General features: G+C 32.0%; 1 protein-coding gene across 1 annotated transcript in view; it reads left to right on the top strand.

Annotated features, from left to right (window-relative positions):
- The window catches only part of Cdh19 (cadherin 19), a 105,480-nt gene that overhangs the window by 71,925 nt on the left and 13,891 nt on the right, over positions 1–19,664 (top strand). Inside the window, exons 10-11 of the mRNA XM_050131292.1 lie at positions 10,891–11,012; positions 18,585–18,702. Of these exons, the coding sequence (XP_049987249.1) occupies positions 10,891–11,012; positions 18,585–18,702 (240 nt within the window). The remainder of the gene's footprint in view (positions 1–10,890; positions 11,013–18,584; positions 18,703–19,664) is intronic.

Here is a 19,664-nt window from a genome sequence, read left to right as displayed (position 1 = left end):
GGAAATAATGAGACACAGTTTACATGGTAATCTTGGAAGGGCTTCTCAGGCTTCATCCATTCCTGAAAATCTGCCTGCATTTATTATTCAAAACACCTTTTATCCCCCAGGAAAACCAAGGTGGATACTCATTAATATTTTCTTCCTGGGGGACCACAGTACTACCAAAAACACCTATACCTTAAGTCACCAGCTTTGGAATCAACACTTCTCCCCAGGTGATCTACATAATAACAAAAGAGAAGGAGCCATACATCTTGAGACTTTGTCAAGTTTGTCTTGTTTGACAGGAATGCAGCTGCCTTGGAAATTAAGCATGGCCAGAGAGCCTGGCTGCAAATATTGTGTATAAATTATGGGCTCACAGCTTCTCAGTTAATCATTTTAAATGTAGGGCTGTTTATACCTTTAAAGGCTTACTAGTTGCTTTATTTTCATATACAGCCTGAATGACTGGTGACCTTTATGGATAGTAACTTATAATATCCTTTCCAGAATTATGAGTTCTTGTGAATGCAGGAATTTTAACCTGGGTATTCTATTGCTGCAGAAGGTCAAAACCCCATAAATTTACTGCAATATTAGCCACAAATGGCATCAGATTCCCACTTTAACCTTCTGGCCCAAAAAAAGTCAACCCATTTTATAATTTGTTTAATTTGAGATATGGTTCCATTTCTAGTAATTAAACATCTGCCTCTTGAAGAAGCCAATTTGAATGCCAAGATTCTGGAGTAATGACACTCACATTTGCACCTGTGTCCAACAAACCTACAATTACAATGTCATTTATACACACTCTAAGTTTTAGTTTTAATCATTTAGAGAAGTCTGCCAGAATATGTTTCCTGTTTCCTATTGAAATTTTTTACTTTTCCTCCATGTTTATGCCATCATCTATAACAATAAGGTCTTTTACAGAGCTCTGGATTTTTTTTTTTTAATTTTCGTGGTTAGACATAGCCTTCAGAGTCACTGGGAATGACTGGGCCACTTTTGACTTGGGGGCCTGCGAGAGGCCCCTCAAGGAGTTCCCAATGGTATTGGGTTTTCTTGTCTGTTTTTTATTGATCTGAATTCATTGGTACAATGTCGACCTTTGACACACCTTCTCCATATACCTGAAGGCTGAGTCCTCCTTTTTTTGCCATTCCCAGAAGAGATATTATTCCTAGGAATTACTTGTCTACAATCCCTTCTCAGATGTCCCATTCTACCACAATTTAAACATTTGGCATTTTGATGTCTCCTCATTCCTTTGGAATTTGCTTCTCTTACCCAAGAATCAGTATTATAGTCAAATGTCTCTGTGTTCATTGTATGCAGGATTCATTCATCCTTTAAAGGCCCAACTATCTTTTTGCATTCTAAATGGGCATTTTCCAAAGCCAGAGATTCAATAAGTACTCATCTAGCATTTGGGTCTTTTGTTCTATTTGTACAGCCTTAGTTAATCTCTGACCCTGTTTAACCCTGGTATATTATTCAATTATTTTTCCCTATTCTTGAATCCTGTCCCAAGCATTTAAGGCTGCTTTGAGGCATAGGGATAAAATTTGTTCATCATAAAGAGCTTATGGGTCAGCATAAGAGCCTTCACCAAGAATTTGATCCTGGGAAGTCTCAAGGCTTTTCCCTGTTGTTCCAAAATTTTTGCCTCTTCTCTGAAATAAATTCTAAACCTTAATTGAGGCCATTTATACAGGGCTGTTGAAACTAACTTAATCCAATCATGTGGTGAGGTTTTAATGCTAGCAGATCATGTTTTTATCATCTCCCTAACAGATATGGAATGCAAACCATAAGTTACAACAGCATCCTTAATTTCTTTTAGACCATTCATTTCTATAGGTATCCATCTACCTTCTTTGGATCCTTTTGAGCCTGTAGAACTTGATGCTTTGTCAGAGTAGATTACAGGGAAAAAAAAACTAAAACCTTGGGTAAGTCATCTCTGGCAGCTACTGCTGATGTTGAATCCTGAACTTGTGCCTTCTTTCCCTGTTCATCAACTCCAATAATTTCCTGTTATTTCAAATCTTTTCACTATTGTCTTCTGTAAAGCCTGAGTCTCCTGACCTATATATATTTATAAAGATTTCATTAAGGCAGCAAGCCTCTTGTCCTTATTCTGCACATGTGATTCTAAGAGATTAAATTTCTCTTTTAAAGATAATCTTTCCTTGGACATTACTTGAATAGCATGCAGATTGTCATATTGGAGAGATACTCTATCTGCTAATTTATCATAACTTTTTATCAAATTTTGATTGTCAAAATCAACAGCATTAATATTTTTAGATAACTTCTTATTAACCTTAGATATGGATTCAATATTTCTGTCAAATTAATTTTATCATTTTAATGGTATTAATTCTGTCTACTAGCTGTTCATTATTAGTCTGTAAAGAGTGTCTGATTCCTAAAAGTGCCATATTATTTCTTAATGGTAGAATATCAAGAAGAAAACTGAGTCCCAATCCCCAATAAATAAGCCTTGCACAATACATTCCATAATATTAGCAAAAAAAGTTACTAAAAGTTAATGTAGTCTGCCATATTTATTTATTAATTAATTGTTATGTGATCTGGAAAACTGTAATCCTTATTGTCCAATAGTTGTTGTGGTTGCAAAGTTGTGACTAGAAGCAATGCAACTGATGTCAAAAGGATTGGTCCTACGCTGCTTTCATTTCTGAGCCACTTTAGTTTTCCACTTTTGTACTGGTTAAATACTAAGAAACATGCTTTGCTTGACAAATTAAAAGCAATTAAATTAATTCCATACACGGAGTAAGAAAACCAGAACTCATGGGCAGGCAGCAGAAATCTGGAGCTGCACAAGTCACCACTCTGCAAGGAACCATGTCAGGGAATGGAGCAATCATACATATGCTTGGGAAATTTACAAGTTGCCACAAACAATAAGCTCTGCTCTTGTGGGGGTTCTACAAAAAATAGCTTAGGTAAAAGAAAGCCAAGTGGTCAGGGTTGGGATACAGTCTGGACCGTGGACTAACTAGGCCATTAGTCCATTAGTCTCTCCACCCATTTAAGCATGGAGTCCAGATCCACATGGGTGCCAAATGAAGAAGGACCCTTAAAAGAAATCACACTCTAGCTCAGAATTGAGAAATAGATGGTTATTTATTTAGTGGTAGACTCACTAATCAGAATCCTCTGCTATAATCGAGATCAGAAATAAAATCCCATAGCTGGAAAAGACCCCAGATGTATGCTCTACATTGGCATATATAGTATAAGAGGCCATGCCCCAGTGGGTGGGTAACCACTGGCTGTAAGATTTCCTACAACAGTCTGAATAGCTATTGTGAAAAATAACATAACTGAGCTAAAGAGAAAAATTAAAAATTGAAAAAAATTTCTCTGTGAAATAATTTTCAGGTTGTAAGGATTGAAATTTGTCAAAACTCTAGAAATAAATTATTTCAAGCTTTTGTCACATCTGAGGAGAATAAAATAAACAATTTGCCTTCTTCCAATAAATGTGCTAAAAATAAGTGATTAGGAAGAAACGTTAAAAAGTGTAGAGTGTATTTTATGTATATTTGTTTATTTGTGGTACATGTATAAGTAAGTGTGGGTGCATACATATTCATATGTTGTTGTGTATTTGGAGGTCAAAGGTAACTTGAGAGCGTTGATTCTTTCTTACTACTAGGTGAGGTCCAAAGAGAGATATCAAACACAGTGGATTATGTATCTACTAAACAATGTAACTGGCCCTATAATCAGTATTTGAAGTCTCAAAATGCTCAAATCTTTATAAATTAAGAGAGAATAAAACTAACAAAAACATATTTCATAAAAATATACTAGATTATTGAATTGGTACTTTTAATAATTTTTTCATCTAAGGTTTGTTGATAATGAGGGGAAAGAGCTAGTCAAATTGTTTTTTATGTCTTTTTAATTTAAGGATTGGATCAGTGTAAAAGTAAATTTTAGTGATTTAATTAATACAGTTTCTGTGTGGTTATATAAAACAAGTTTGGTAAACTATAATCAACACTAATATAAGTCATTAATTTGTAAGCTACTGCCCATTACATTAATTAATTCATAATTTATATATTTGAAATATTTACTATCTATTCTTTATCACTAAAAACTCAGAAATCAGATAATAAGAACCTGGTTTATAGTGAAATAGTGGAGAAGCAACCAGTGATTCTAATGTCTCCTTTTTTTATTCAAAATGACTGAGAAATGGTAAGCCCTTCAAAATGCTCTCAGTCCTCCAAACCATATGCCTATTGAAATATAACTATATTTGGATTTAAAAGCAAGTGTAAAATGGCCACAGATTTGATTATTATAGATGGCTAACTGCTAACATACATTTTTTAATCAACTTAAACTGTATTAGAAGAGCCTTTAAGGACTAGAATTTTACTTGAAATTTTAAAATGAGCTGCATATATACAATGCTTTAAACAAGAGTAGAAACATATATACAGTATATTAAAACAAAAATAAGCAAAAATTTTTATTATTACAAAAATACCATAAATTAAAGTAGAAGCATATGTAAACATATTTACAATATAAAATAAACTAAAATTTATATCAGCATATAAAATACCAAAAATGAGAGTAGAAGCAAATATACTGTATAACAAAAATAACCAATTTTTTTATTATATACAAAAGTCCATACCAATATAAAGTATTTCAGACTAGCTATTGCTTTATTAGTTTGAACACAGATTAATAATCTACCCATTTATCCTTTCATGACTATATTCCCCTATTTCTTTTCAGTCTAATCTCCCTGAGTCTAATCTCCTCTGAAAGTTTTCTTACTGATATGACCAATAACAACTTTTAAAAACCCCCAAACCATAATAATTATCTATAATCTACAGGTCAATAGATTATAAAAAAAAAAAAAAAAAAACTTTCCACTTCTTGAAAATGTGAATGTCATCTTTTTATAATTACTTCCTGTTGCCTGGGCATGAAAATTTCTTAAGGAGACCCTAATTTGAGTTAATGGTCAATTCCTTGGAGACATAGGTGATCCCCTGTTTCTGTGTGACGGGAAAGTGCAGGGCTTATCTGAAATACTGGCTGGAGTAGTCTAAGAAGCTGAACCATCTCAGATAATTGTCTTCACATTTTCTTGAGCAGTTCGCAGTCTGAACATGATCTTTGAATGACATTTTCAGGTTAATGATATTAACATTTTGAGTGTAATATGCAGCAGATTTCAGAGAAGTTAGAAGAGTAAAATCTATTAAATATATCCTTGATATGCAAGTTTAATTCTGAGCTATCTAATTCAGACTCAAGCATAAAATTATGTACCTGGAGTCAGATAAAGCCTATTTCTAGAATTAGTACTCTGTATGACCATTAATATTTCAAAAGATAGTTTAAATATACAATTTATAAATTTTGAAATTTTTACATCTTTGAAGTGATGAGGTGAGCAGGCCTGCTTTTCATGCCACCCAGCTGCCACATGGCTAGCTTAGCCCCAGAATAATTACATGGAAACTGTATTCATTTAAACACTGCCTGGCCCATTAGCTCTAGCCTCTGACTGGTTAATTCTCACATCTTGGTTAACCTATTTCTCTTAATGTATGTAGCACCATGAGGCGGTGGCTTATCAATTAAGTTCCTAACCTACAACCATCTCATGTCGGAGAATCATGGCATCTGCCTCACTTCCCTTCTTCCCAGTATTCTGTTCTGTCTACTCCACCTATCTAAATTCTGCCCTATCAAAAAGCCAAGGCAGTTTCTTTATTAACCAATGAAAGTAACACATAGACAGATGACCCTCCGACATCACATCTTAAGACAGGTTTTAAGGAGTCAAAATAAATTCAAGATTATGAGATTAGGGTCAATATAATAGAATCTTTGTTTTGCTTTTGATCTTGTCCAATTCCAGTTGACTCTTCTTACATGAGATAGGGATTTTGAACTTTCCATTAATAATCATGTTTCCATTTATTGAAGGAGAGAGACACAACTGAACTTCAAATCAAGCTTTAATTCTTAGTTAGATTGAAATTACAGAAAGATAATTTATTTTATATTTATAGAACAACAGAAATATTTGGGAAGATGTATAAAATTTTATCCTTTTAGAAATGTGATATATCATTAGGCCAACTCCTTTTTCTTGGAACATTTTCTCTGGATGATTCATCCTTTGTCTTCAGATGTCTCATCTGTCCAGTCATTCTAAGATTACTTATTTGGATTCTTTTATTCTCTTAGCAAGACAGAAACAAACCACACCCCAATCCTAATTATGGGGACTTTGGCAGGTTATATCTGATTAAATGAAAGGTGTTTGTTAGTTTTATACATTTAGAGTAAATGGTTTGATGAACTATCACCTCTCCTATTTTACTCTAATCTTTATCAGTTCTGCTGGTATTCATAGCTTTTCTTTTCCCATAGAAACAAATCAATCCCTCTTTCTCAATGTAACACATATCAAGCTCTTCATTGTGAAATCAATACAAGTTTAAAGTATACATGGTGATTTAATTTGGCAATTTTTCCCTACTATCCAATGTCTCTCCTCAGTTGTCATTCCTTTTTCATTATCATTATAATAATTAAAGTTAGTAAAACATTGTGCATTCTATCTATTGAGAAAATTATTATAATTTTCTGTTTATTAATCATATTTCAAATTATGATTAGATCTTTATATAAATTCTTATCAAGTAGAATTGTATAGTATACCTGAAACATATTTTATAGTGAAATATGTAAAAAGACTGTTTCATTTTACTAGATTCATATGCTGGAACATTGTCAGTTTTAGTTTGTACAAGTATCCCCATGTTGGCCATAACTACTCATAATTCTATAATAACAGAATTAGATTTTTATTACTTTATTAATAATACCATTCAAAATTTCCACTTCCTCCCCTCCTCAAATTTCCCTCCAACTCTCCCACTTACCCTTCCCTCCTCCTTCTCCAGTCCTTAGAGAGGGCAGAGTACCCTGCACTCTGGGAAGGCCAAGGTCCTCTCCCCTCCATCCAGGCTTAGGAAGACATGCAACCAAATAGACTAGAATCCCAAGAAGCCAGTACATGAAGTAGAGACAAATCCCAGTGTCATTATCATTGGCTTCTCAGTCTGCCCCAATTGTCAGCCACATTCAGAGGGTCCAGTATGATGCCATGCTCATTCATTCCCAGTACAGCTGGATTTGGTGGACTCCCATTAGATCAGGCACATTGTCTCAGTGGGTTGACCAACCTTTTGTGGTCCTGACTTCCTTGCTCATATTCTCCCTCATTCTGCTCTTAAACTGGACCTGGGAAACTCAGTCCAATGCTCCAAATTGGGTCTCTGTTTCTATCTCCATCTGTCGCAAGGCAAAGATTCTATGGTAATATTCAAGATAATCATCAGTAAGATGCATATATTTTAATTTTCCAAACTCTGTAAAATGAAACACATCTATTTACCAAATGTCATTTCTATTAGAACAATTTAAGTAACTCCCTGCAGGTTTGTTAATACAAACTGCAATTAGCACATTTCCTTGGCTTATTATTAAGTGATTAAAAAATATTTTCTATATAATTTTAAAATTATATATATAAATGCTATATTAAGAGGTTGGGTAAAAATCTAGTAATACCATGAGAATAAAATATAATTCTTTTGAAAAGAATTATCAGAGTTGTGAGCCACTTTTTCCTAAATTTCCTGACTTATGACCTATCTTTCCTGAACTCTTTGCATCAATATGAAATGTGGGGGTTCCAGCAATTATTGTTCCTCATGGTATGTGAAGAAGAATCTAATCATTTTTATATAAATATAAGTCTTTTAATTCTGCAATACTTGTTGCTAATATTTAACAAGAAGTTACTGCAAGCTGTGTGACAATATTTATTTTCTGTCTTGAAGGCAATTTCAACATTTGTAAGTGGCACTACAATTTCTGCTGAGTCTTTCTGCCAACTGATGATGTCTTTATTTTATTTTCAGAATCAATTTGGAAGCATTTATTTAGAGCTTTTTCATATTCTTACTATGTTTTTTATGACAAAAATAACTGTTCAAAGATATTATCATCTCTCTGCATAAGAATTTCTGTGGGGAATGTATAGAAGGAAAAATAAGCAGAATACAAACAAACTCTAGATCCAAAGGATCCAGATGTGTATTCTGTAACTTATTTTCTACCAAAGTCAATCATTTCTGAGATTCTATTGGACTATTTATACCCTTCTCTCCTTTTAATGTTTGAAATAAATTACTTAATTCTTGAGTAGTTAACACAATTACAGGTAATAGCCAGTTAATATTTCTCAGAAAATCTTAAAGTCATTAATACTTCAAAATAGATCTCTCAAGCTTTGCACTCTCTGTGGTTGAATCCTTTTAATACTATCTTATTTCCTAGGTAGTTCATATAATTAATTCTTAATTCTATTTCTAGAAGCAATTTGTAATCCCCCAAAAATTAAAAGTTCTTTGACTCTTCTATCATGTATATGAGGTATATGAGTTTGATCTCTAGAAAGAAATCATCCATATAGTTACATATTGAAGAGACTGTTTGCAAATTATTTTCAATGATAGTCCAAAATAATGACAAAACCTAGGCCTGCTTAACATCTCTTTAAGAAGAATTTTCCAATGATACCTCTTAATAAGCTAGGCATTACTGTAAGTAGGCACTCTGAGGTCAATTTTTTCTCTAACCTGTTCATGTAAAGTTAAAAAAAAAAACATTGTTTTAAGTATATCAACACAATAGATTATACTTTAAGTAATAAAGATAGCAAGGGAATTCCAACATGTAATGAGACTATTTTCTAAATCTCATTTATGTGGTTCTTAGTTCTGTTAACATTATCAATTTTCCAGATTTTTTGAAATGACAAATAGACTAGTCAAGGAACTAGTCTATTCCTCAATATATTGAATATTTATCTGCTCCTGTTTCAACTGTTATGATTCCTATAATTTTTCTGTGGTCAAAGGCTGTTTCTCAACCAGACAGGCTTCTCAGCCATTTTAAAGGTAATGATACCTTTGAAAAATCAGCAGCTGCTTTGCCCTGCTTATATACAACCTGAAATGTTGGTCATTTTTCTTTCTTTTTTTTTTAAGATTTATTTATTATGTATACAGCATTTTGCCTGCATGTATGCCTGCACACCAGAAGAGGGCACCATATTTTATCATAGCTGGTTGTGAGCCACCATGTGGTTGCTGGGAATTGAACTCAGGACCTCTGGAAGAGCAGACAGTGCTCTTAACCTCTGAGCCATCTCTCCAGCCCGGTCATTTTTTTTTTTTTTTGATAATACCTTTTAATATTTTTCTCAGAAGTACATATTAGTTTATGGTTTGTTTCTGAGATTGAAGGAATGTTAATTTGGGCTTTTCATTTATGTAACAAATCATGTCTTCATAAATTTATTGCTATTTAAGCAACCTATGTCCTTAATTTCCCTACCTATTCTTCTAGTCTTATAAAGTCAATTCTTTTTGCATGTTATTTTACCTGAGACAAAGTTTCTCTCCCCAGAAACAGAATATTTATCTCCTTAAGAGACCAAATTTTTGCTAAGGTACTGATGATATTGTTTTTACAATTGAAACTATTTCTACTAAACTATCAATTTCAATTCAATTTATTTGTATTATTAGCTTTGATCTTTGATTATTTATAACACTTTGCTCAAATATTTTATTTCCATTCTTTCCTTAATAATTTGTTTTATCTAATAAAACTGTTATATTATCTAGACCAGTATGGCTTTTAACAAGAGGCATTAAGTTATTTTTTTTAATTATTCTGAGGGGGGACTCCCTTATTAACCAAATTTGAAATTATAGCATGCAAAAGGCTAACTAAAACATTTCCCTATGTCAAACTATTACCTTGTCCTGCCCCTTTTTTATCTTCATTAATTAGTTCAATGACACTCTTTGTCAGACCTTCTGCTTATTCCAGAAGGCTGTAGATTATCTCTAGAATAAATATTGTTTCCAGGAACCCCTTGCCTATAATCCCTTTTCAGAGTCTCTCTGTATATCCCCAGTCCACCAAAATTTCTCTGGCTAATTTTGTTCATCTAGTAGTTAGCTCTTCCCTCTGATTCAAAGTAATCTTTATTTTTAGTCTCAGCCATATCAGAATGCAATTAAAATACTCCAAAACAAATACTTATTAAGTGTTGTTATAAATAATAATTGTATATCTTGCCATATAATAATGATATTATTATATTTATTCTGATCCTGGGACTTATCTAATATTTATTTAATAACATAACTTGAACAGCAAGACAAGCCTCCAGTTTGTAATCTTTACTTTCACTTTACATCTGAACAACAAATTTTGGGTATTTAAGAAGGACATGGCTTGAAGCATTCTTTATAATGTACATTTTATCAGTTATGGCTTAATTTTAGTGTTTCAGAGAGTTGTTTCACTATGATCATAAAAAGCATTTTCAGTTACTTAAGGACCTCAGGAAATAACTTAATTCTGAGTGGGTTCCTAGTGCCAGTATGACTATTAGAGAAATTTGCAAAAGTAGAAATTTCTATTCTTAGTAAAATTCACTGGACTGATACAAAAGAAATCTTCTAGCTCCTGAGTGGAAGCACAGTGATCATAGAACATTTTTTTTTATCTACTTTCACTTATCAAGAACAAAAACCAGAACCTGTAGAAGAAAACAATAAGTGGTGCTAGAACTGAGCATTGATTTCTGATAAATGTATTAAATGTATAGTTCCCAAAATTAGGTTTCCTTAAGTAAATATATCAATATACAGAAAGCCTCTAATCCAATTTATTGCATGACTTTTAATAGAGATGTAATTAATTCCATTCTCTATGTTTAATTTGCAGACAATGTCCAACAGATTTCTTCAATTCCTGTGTATGTACAAGTTTTTAATATTAATGATCATGCTCCTGAGTTCTATCAATACTATGAGACTTATGTTTGTGAAAATGCTGAATTTGGTGAGGTAAGATAAGAAATCACAATAAATCACCAAATAATGAGCAACTGAGCTTATTTTATATTTTCTAAATATATATTAATTGGTAGTATAAGGCACCATACTCTATATTACATAAAGTAAATAATTTGAGTTATATTCATTTTATTACATATGTACATATATTCTATGCAATTTTATTTTCCTTTTTGGAAATACTATAGAATATAACACAATATTTTATGCCTCTCCTATGATAGTTTACTTCATAAAACCTTAGATTATTATCATGAACCAAACAATTTATTTTAAGACAGGCAGATATAACTGTTTGATCAGTTTCTTTAGTCATCCTTTTATTCTCAAGTTAAAAAAGTTTCATTCTATTATCTTAAACTATTTTATTTAAAGAAACTAACAGTATTTTAAATAAAGTGAAATATGCCACATATAATTGTTACAGAAAAACTGGTTTATAAAGATGGCCTTAGTAAGTATACACATCTTTTTTTTTTTTTTTGCTTTTTTGAGACAGGGTTTCTCTGTAGCTTTGGTGCCTGTGCAGGAACTAGCTCTTGTAGACCAGGCTGGACTCGAACTCCCAGAGATCCGCCTGCCTCTTCCTCCCGATATATCTTAATACACACATCAACATAGGATAGTTGAATCCAACAAGAATGTTTTCACCCAAACTTACTAGTGAGATAACTAAGGGGCAAAAATATTACTTTTTTTTCTTTCTAGAGTTCTATTTCTCAGGATACCATACTAGAAAATGTGTGATGAATATAAAGAAGAAAGGAGGGATGCATTGGCATGGCAAATTTTTAATATTTAAATGTTTTAATTAAATTCTAGTGATCAAAAGTCAGGAAAATAATGTGTACAAAAAGGTATGGTGATGGCCAGAATAAAAGTATGATTTTTGTAGAATGTGATACATGACTTGAACTGGAGAAAAGAAAATGGATTTATATACCCTGAACACACATGATGCATGAACATCAACATCAACAAGTATTAAAAGACAATGAGTTTGTTAGAAATTTTGGCCTATAAGTTATCATAGAATGATAGAGACCAGTAGAGACAGAGAATAAGAATCATGGAGAAATAACTGTAACCAAGAAAATGACTTACTATGCTTTACATGAAAGAAGAAAGCAAAGAATAGATACACAGAAATTTGATTTATGATTTTGTGTTTAAAGTTTAATACAGAATCATTAAATTCTATGATTATGTCATTTAATTTTAAATCATACTTTTTTCAATTTATATTTTATGAATATTGAATTAAGAACCCTTTCTGATATAAAACTAGCAGTGCAATAAGATAAAAACAGTTGTTAAGTAATTCATACATTATTTTCAAAAGTATTACGTTTTTGTGGTGGAAAGAAGAAACAAGGAGACCAATGAAATGTGGACAGTGACATTAGGGAGGTTGTGAATAGAATATTTAGGGGAAATCCCATTAGAATGTGACAGTTTTAATGAACTCCTGAAGTGGAAAGAGAAAACAGTGAATGTATCAAACTCTACATTATCCAGGGGACTGGTAGGGTATGTGCCCTTCATTTGACACTGGTAGTGGCTAGAGCAAATAAACTGTTAGAGCAGGGGACTGCCCCATATGTGTAGAGAAGGACCAATACTAAATAGGATGGTTCATGGATTTCAGGGAAATAGTACAGTCCAAGTCATGGTAGTTTATGAGCTAAAGACTAGGATTTACATTTTCTCTCTCAGAATAAATTCTTAATTTAGTGGAGAGTTTAAACAAGAATAAATGGAAAGATTTTATATGGCTTTCTGGACACATACTTACCTATTGACATACAGTGGAGCTCTTCTATAGGAAGACACACCCTCCAGTTATCATAGTACAAAGCAAGGAACAATGAGTTCTCACAATGTGAAAGAACTGAAGGTAGTGGTTGAAGCCACCGTATCTTTCATATAACATGAGAGTACAGATGTTGTAAAAGAATGAAATCATGATAAAACTAGAAAAGACGACTTATGAAAATAAAAAGATGTTTTGCCTTGTTAAAATAATATTTGGGAGAAGAAAAGTGAAGAAATTAACAGTTTATCTGTAAACTTTAAAATTGTTATGTAGACTCATGGACATCAATATAGCATTAAAAGGAAAAGCCTCTTATTGACAATATACACTTGAATATAACAGTCACCTTTGATTTATGATAAGCAACATCAACTAGAGACTGATACAGAGAAGAAAATATTTGAAAACCGTAGGTAAATAGAAAATGTTATTACCTAAAACGGAAATATAATTTAAATTTCCTGCTCATATATTGGAGAGTGATGTGGGATGTCCTTCTGTATATGTGTTGTTTTTATTAGTTCATGAATAAAGCTTTATTGACCTACAGCAGGGCAGAAAAAAAGTCAGTCAGGAAATCCTAATAAAGATATATATATATATATCTTTGATTAGTCAGAGTCAAGGAGATGACATGTGACTGCTGAAGGAAAAGGATACCAAAATTTAGAGGAAGGCCATAGTCTCATGGTGATACACAGATTAATAGAAATGGTTTAATTTAAGATGTAAAAGTTAGCTAAGAGCAGGGTGGTGGTGGTGCATTCCTTTAATCCAACACTTGGGAGGCAGAGGCAGGCAGATCTCTTTAAGTTTGAGGCCAGCCTGGTCTACAAGAGCTAGATCCAGGACAGCCTCCAAAACTACAGAGAAACCCTGTCTCAAAAAACAAACAAAAAACCAAAAGAGTTAACTACAATATACCTAAGCTATTGACCAAAACAGCTTTAATCATCAGGCAATAAAAGCAACACATTTAGACAAGGACATACCATATCAGGGAAGAGCAGAAAAGTTCCTTTTGAGTTGAAATTTCAACTTTTACAAATTTTAAAAATTATATTGAATAAAAAATTGTTATAAAATTGTAGTATATATGTTATTAACAGTGGATACTGTCTAATAAGGAAATGAAGAATATGGAGCTGGCTAGATAGTTTTTTTATGAGTGTATAATAGAGTTATACCAAAGAAAAACAAATATACATGAGCATATGTGTGTACAAAATATGTGTAAACACATTCACCTCAAAATGTATGTCATGACACATGCATACTCCACACAAATAATATTGTGAAGATTATTTTGCTTAAAAGCAGCCATCATTATTGATCAAATAAAGGAATTATTGTAAAGAAAACTAAGAAGGTGAGACAACTTGTTGGGGGCACTTAAGTCTTTTACACCTATACATCTCACAAACTCAAATGCATAAATGTGAGCTGACAAGGAAAATAGCAATAGGCATGCTGACACAGAGAGGGGGGTGTCTCTCAGGACTTATCCCTGCAGAAAGGACTAGAGTTAATAAAGAAATGCTGGGAGTGGGAAAATAGTTGTCTTCGGTGAATAGCATTCCACTCTACTACGTGATTCTGTAGTTTTTACCAAAAGACATTGTACTTAAGTATTCCCAAACTAGTACACATCAAAATATATGTCTGTAACAGCAATGATTGAAATTGAAAGTCATAAATTTGTAGTTATATAGAAGAGTTTGGAGGGAGCAAATGATAAAAATATGTATATATTATAACTTTTTTGTACCATTGGCTTCTTGGCCCTTTCACTTGTTTTCACTTGTTTTTTCTTTCCTCCCACTGTCCACCTATCATAGATCAGTTTGGTCAAGTCCCCTCTGTGTTCTACCAGGTGTCCATGCCTCTGGCTATTCTCTTCTTGTTATCTACAATAAACAGTCTCTTCCACCATTCCCAGAAGGAGTCATATCTTTTCTTTCCTTTTTAATTTTTATTTTCATTGTTTCTAAAAATTTCTAAAGTTGCATATTAACTCATATGTGTTGGCCAAATTTAAGAAGTACAAACTCTTGAACAACAGGAACTTAGCATTTTCTTGTAATAAACTAGTTTCAAAGCTCACTGATAATAAGTGATTTGCAGGATGATCACCAGAATTTTTATCTTATTTGTGTGATTATAGTGTTCAAACATTAATTTTTGATGTCAGGAAATTTAACTGATGGGGGTTTGAATAATAATGATATCATTTGAATGCTTTGTTCCCATGTACTGAATTGTTGCAAAATATTAGGAAGTGTTGTGTACTTTGAGTAGATGTATCCTTCTTGAAGAATGTGTGTCACTAGAAGTAATGAGGTAAGAACAAGTAAAACTTAGTCTTGCTTTCTGTCTGCTTGTGGATTGGAATATAGTTCTCTGTTCCTTCTCCAGCACCATGCTTGCCTACCTGCTTCCGTTCTGCCTGCAATGCTGGGAATGTTCTAAACTTCTGAATTTGTAAGCAAGCCCCTCAGAAACGTTTTCCTCTAAAGTGTTGTCTTGATCATGGTGTTTGTTCATAGCAGCAGAAGAGTGATTAAAACACCTCCTTCATCTGCTCAGTCTCAAACTTTACTAGTATGATAAATATTACCAGAGTCCCGAATCTGTCACATGTTCTTCTGCTTTTCATATTGATCATCTGAATGCTCTAAACTTTGTGAAATGATTTTTATGGTCAGATTTCTTTTTACTGGCATTGTAAGTATAAAACAAATAAATACATATAAATTTTAATTATAAACTCTACTCAGCTTATTTTGTCTTAGAAAATTGGAATAGTGACTGCTTGAAATAAAATTTTAAATACTTTTTTCTTGTTATAGCATTCATCATAGAGGGTTTTGAATTAAAAAAAAAGTTTTGCAGACTCATTAAAAATAAGAAATTGTGGAAGAACTTTGGTAGTGAAATCACATCTGTCTTCAAGATATTGACTATATGAAGGATATAAACATGGTATCACTCATTGAATATTTTAGATTCAAAGTCATTGAAAATAGAATCATTTTTTTATCAAATTAGGCCACATTAAATTTCCTTTTTTGAATTGCATCTAAGTGTGTCATTCAAACATATATATTGCATTTTATGTACAGCATATATATATATACATATAGACTAGTATATAAAATAATTATAAAATTAATAATGAATACCCATTTCTATAATAGGCAGAGTAGCTCTAAAAGACACTCAAAGTACAATGTATAGTGAATTCTTATTTTGATTGATTACAACATTCCCTTGAAACTGAATATAAGTATTTATAAATTTATTTCACTAACAATTTATTTCAAAAATTACTTTGAATATTAGCTAAGATAATATATCAGTGAATAAATTATAGGTGAGTTTGTATTAAAGTTGTTTGTTTTCAAATTGTGTAAGTTGACAGAATGTATTTTCATTCTGGAATTCATAGATAATTATAGATAGAAAATCCAATGTACTATGTAAAAGGAACTTAGACAAAATCATACACATAGAGCAAACAAATACCAAAAACAGAGCTATCAAAATTAGCTATAATCTTGGAAAATTCCTATCACTTTTTCCTAAGTTCATTATTAGTTTATCCTTACTTTTAAATCTTTTAATTCATTAATGATATCATTAATTTTAAAGAGCTCAGTAGGCCGGAGTTAGCGAAATATAATAGTTTATATAAGTAATCAACTCTAAGTATACATAGTTATAGATTTATTTGTACAATGAAATACATGATTTCTATTGCTGAATTTTAAGGAAATTAATATTAATATTAAATAATTAGTTAATTAATATTAATATCCATTTCTTAAAGATTTGTTTTTACTTGAAATATATATGTCCTTAAGGTTGAATGCATTATTTTAATAATACCTCTCTGATAGATTAAGAATTGATTATGTCTATGGGTTCTTTATTAAAATTAATAGAATTAGTTTGTTTTACTTCAAATCCAGCTATGAATCAAATATAAGTTCATCTATATTTTTTAAACTGATCTATTCCATTAGTTTCTAATATAAACACTGTATTTTCGCAAATTTTAATTAAGCACTTTAAATTAAGAATACACAACAAAACCAAAGGATTTCATCTTCTGAAGCCTTCCTTTATTAAAGGAATTTTTTTTCAATAAATTTTACATTTATCACACAACTTCAGATGAAATGATTAACTATATTCATGTCACCAAGGTAAATTTGACAGTTGTGATTTCTTATTACAAATATTGCTTTAGTTAGACAAATAAATCCAAAACTGTGTGATCAGTAACAATCTAAAACATTACCTTATACTGTCTGATGTGGGAATCCACTCTGTGTGCTGTGATTACCATTAATGAATAAGGAGACTGCTTTGGACCTATATCATGTATGTAGGCAAGAAATGCTAGGCTGAATGCTGAGAGAAAAGAAGGTGAAGTCAGAGAGAAGTCATGGAGCCTTCACTGGAGACAGATATGCTGAAAATTTGCTTGTAGGCCATGACCTTGTGATGATGCACAGATTAATGGAGATGGGTTAAATTAATGTGTAAGATTGAGCCAATAAGAAGCTAGAGCTAATGGGCCAAACAATGATTTAATGAATACAGTTTCTGTATGGTTATTTCTGGGCTAACTAGCTGGGTGGCCAGGAACCAACAAGCAGTCTCCCACTACAACTAACCTCACCAGAAAAAAGTTTTCTTGGTGAGGACATAGCATAACTGTAGTTTAAAAACATGTTCAGGTGAACCTATAAAAGAATCTTAAAATCTTAATGTTCAAACACAGCCTTGTGTCTGAGTTTAGATAACTTGTATGTGGCATAGTATGGATCAAGAATACTATAATCTTAAAATCCTGCCCTCACTCATCAAGATAAAAAACATAATCTATTTTAAAATAAAAATACTGTCTTGAAATCATGTGATACTTTCTTATTACTAAAGTCATAAGATGGATAAAACTTTTCTTTCTGTATTTTCTTTTAAAATTTAGGATTTAGTCAAAAACAAATATTTTTGTGAAAACATAAGTCAATATGGTCATGTAATATACAGATTGCTTCTGTTTTATAAGTCTGTCCTGCATTCATGTAGGAAAATAACTGTTCATTGAAGTATAACTTATCAATCTGAATATTTCATCTTACAGTCAAGTGAAGATTTAATTGAAACACTAGTAAAGACATTTTGATTTTAGAAAATAGAAAATACTAATTACTGAAATCAATTTAATTTAATCTTGAGAATTAATCACTATCTTACTGTGTGATAATGTCTAGTTTATCTTTTCCCTCATTAAAATGAACAGACTTATGACTTGACATAAAAAATTTGAGAACTGATTTGATTTCATCTGCATTTCTTTACAGTTTTATGATTTGAGATAAAGTGTCATTTATTTGATGGTAAAGATTTGTCTATCATCTTTGTGAGTCAAAAGCAATCATACATTGTCTGAAAGCTTTAAATGTGTCATTTCTGAAAACTAATTACAAAATTAATTACTTTAGGAAAAAAGATAATTGCTCTAAATATGTGTATAACTGGAAAGTCAACATCATCATGACTTAATATACGAATAATAATGACTGCATAGCAGATGAAGATCAGGAATAAAAATTGAAGTATTTAAGAAATATAGAGATTTTGCTAAAGTAATTTTAAGAAATATTATATATAATAACAGCATTGACCAATTTATTTTTCCCAATAATCACAATCGACGTTTTTAATAATTTTTCTAGATAATTCAGACCATAAGTGCAATAGACAGAGATGAATCCATTGAACATCACCATTTTTACTTCAATCACTCTGTGGAAGACAGAAATAATTCAAGTTTTATACTAAGAGACAATCAAGGTAACTGTTCATCTATAAGTGTGTTTAGTGGAATCTATTATCTTTTACACCAATGGATTTGATGAACTGATTATTTAACAGTCTTGAAATATGAAAAATGGAACAAGACCAATGGCTAAAATGGAAAATAATGCAAATTCAAGTTTGAAGGGCACTGATTCTGTTACTCCTCATATTTCTTCAAATTAGAAGCACATTTAGAAGTCATTAGTGAGGGGTTATAGATTTAATTTTTTTGTGTACTATACATATGTAAGTCTATGAGTTTGTTTTATAGCATCTTGATATTAAATTTTAAATAGAATGTTATTCTTGGTTATGGGATATTATAAAGACTTACAGGCTACCAAATATCCTTATGGTGATGACATCACAGCTCTTTAACCATCATGGAATCTTTCCATTATCAGTGTAATGATGAAGAGCAAATAAACTATATTTAAAGTTACAATGAGTGTGCCTTAACTTAATTATGAATATCTTAGAACACTAATTAACTTACACAATCATAGTGTTTAAATCTGTTCATTATCTTAGAACACAAAGACTTTATTAATTAAAGAATAATTATTCTGAAGTTAGGATTTTGTTTCAAAAGGCAGACTTTCTTTTATTTCTCTTTAAAGACAATAACTTCTGAAATTATTATTTTCCTTCTTTTTTTATTAATTTTTTTATTAAAAATTCCTGCCACCTCCCCGCCTCCCTTTTCTCTCCCCCTCCCCCCACTCCCCACGCCCCGCTCCCCTCCCTCTCCCTCTCCAATGCAAAGAGCAGTCAGGGAAGTCCAAGGTCCTCCCCTCTCCATCCAGGTCTAGGAAGGGGAGCATACAAACAGGCTAGGCTCCCACAAAGCCAGTACATGCAGTAGGACCAAAAGTCAGTGCCATTGTCCTTGGCTTCTCATCAGCCCTCATTGTTCGCCATGATCAGAGAGTCCGGTTTTATCCCATGCATTTTCA

This window comes from Alexandromys fortis, unplaced genomic scaffold, assembly GCF_014885135.2.
Source record: "Alexandromys fortis isolate MF-2015 unplaced genomic scaffold, M_Fortis_MF-2015_v1.1 scaffold_361, whole genome shotgun sequence".
Lineage (NCBI taxonomy): Eukaryota > Metazoa > Chordata > Mammalia > Rodentia > Cricetidae > Alexandromys > Alexandromys fortis.
The sequence above is the reverse complement of the archived record's forward strand: the minus strand, read 5'-3'. Positions and strand labels throughout refer to the sequence as shown.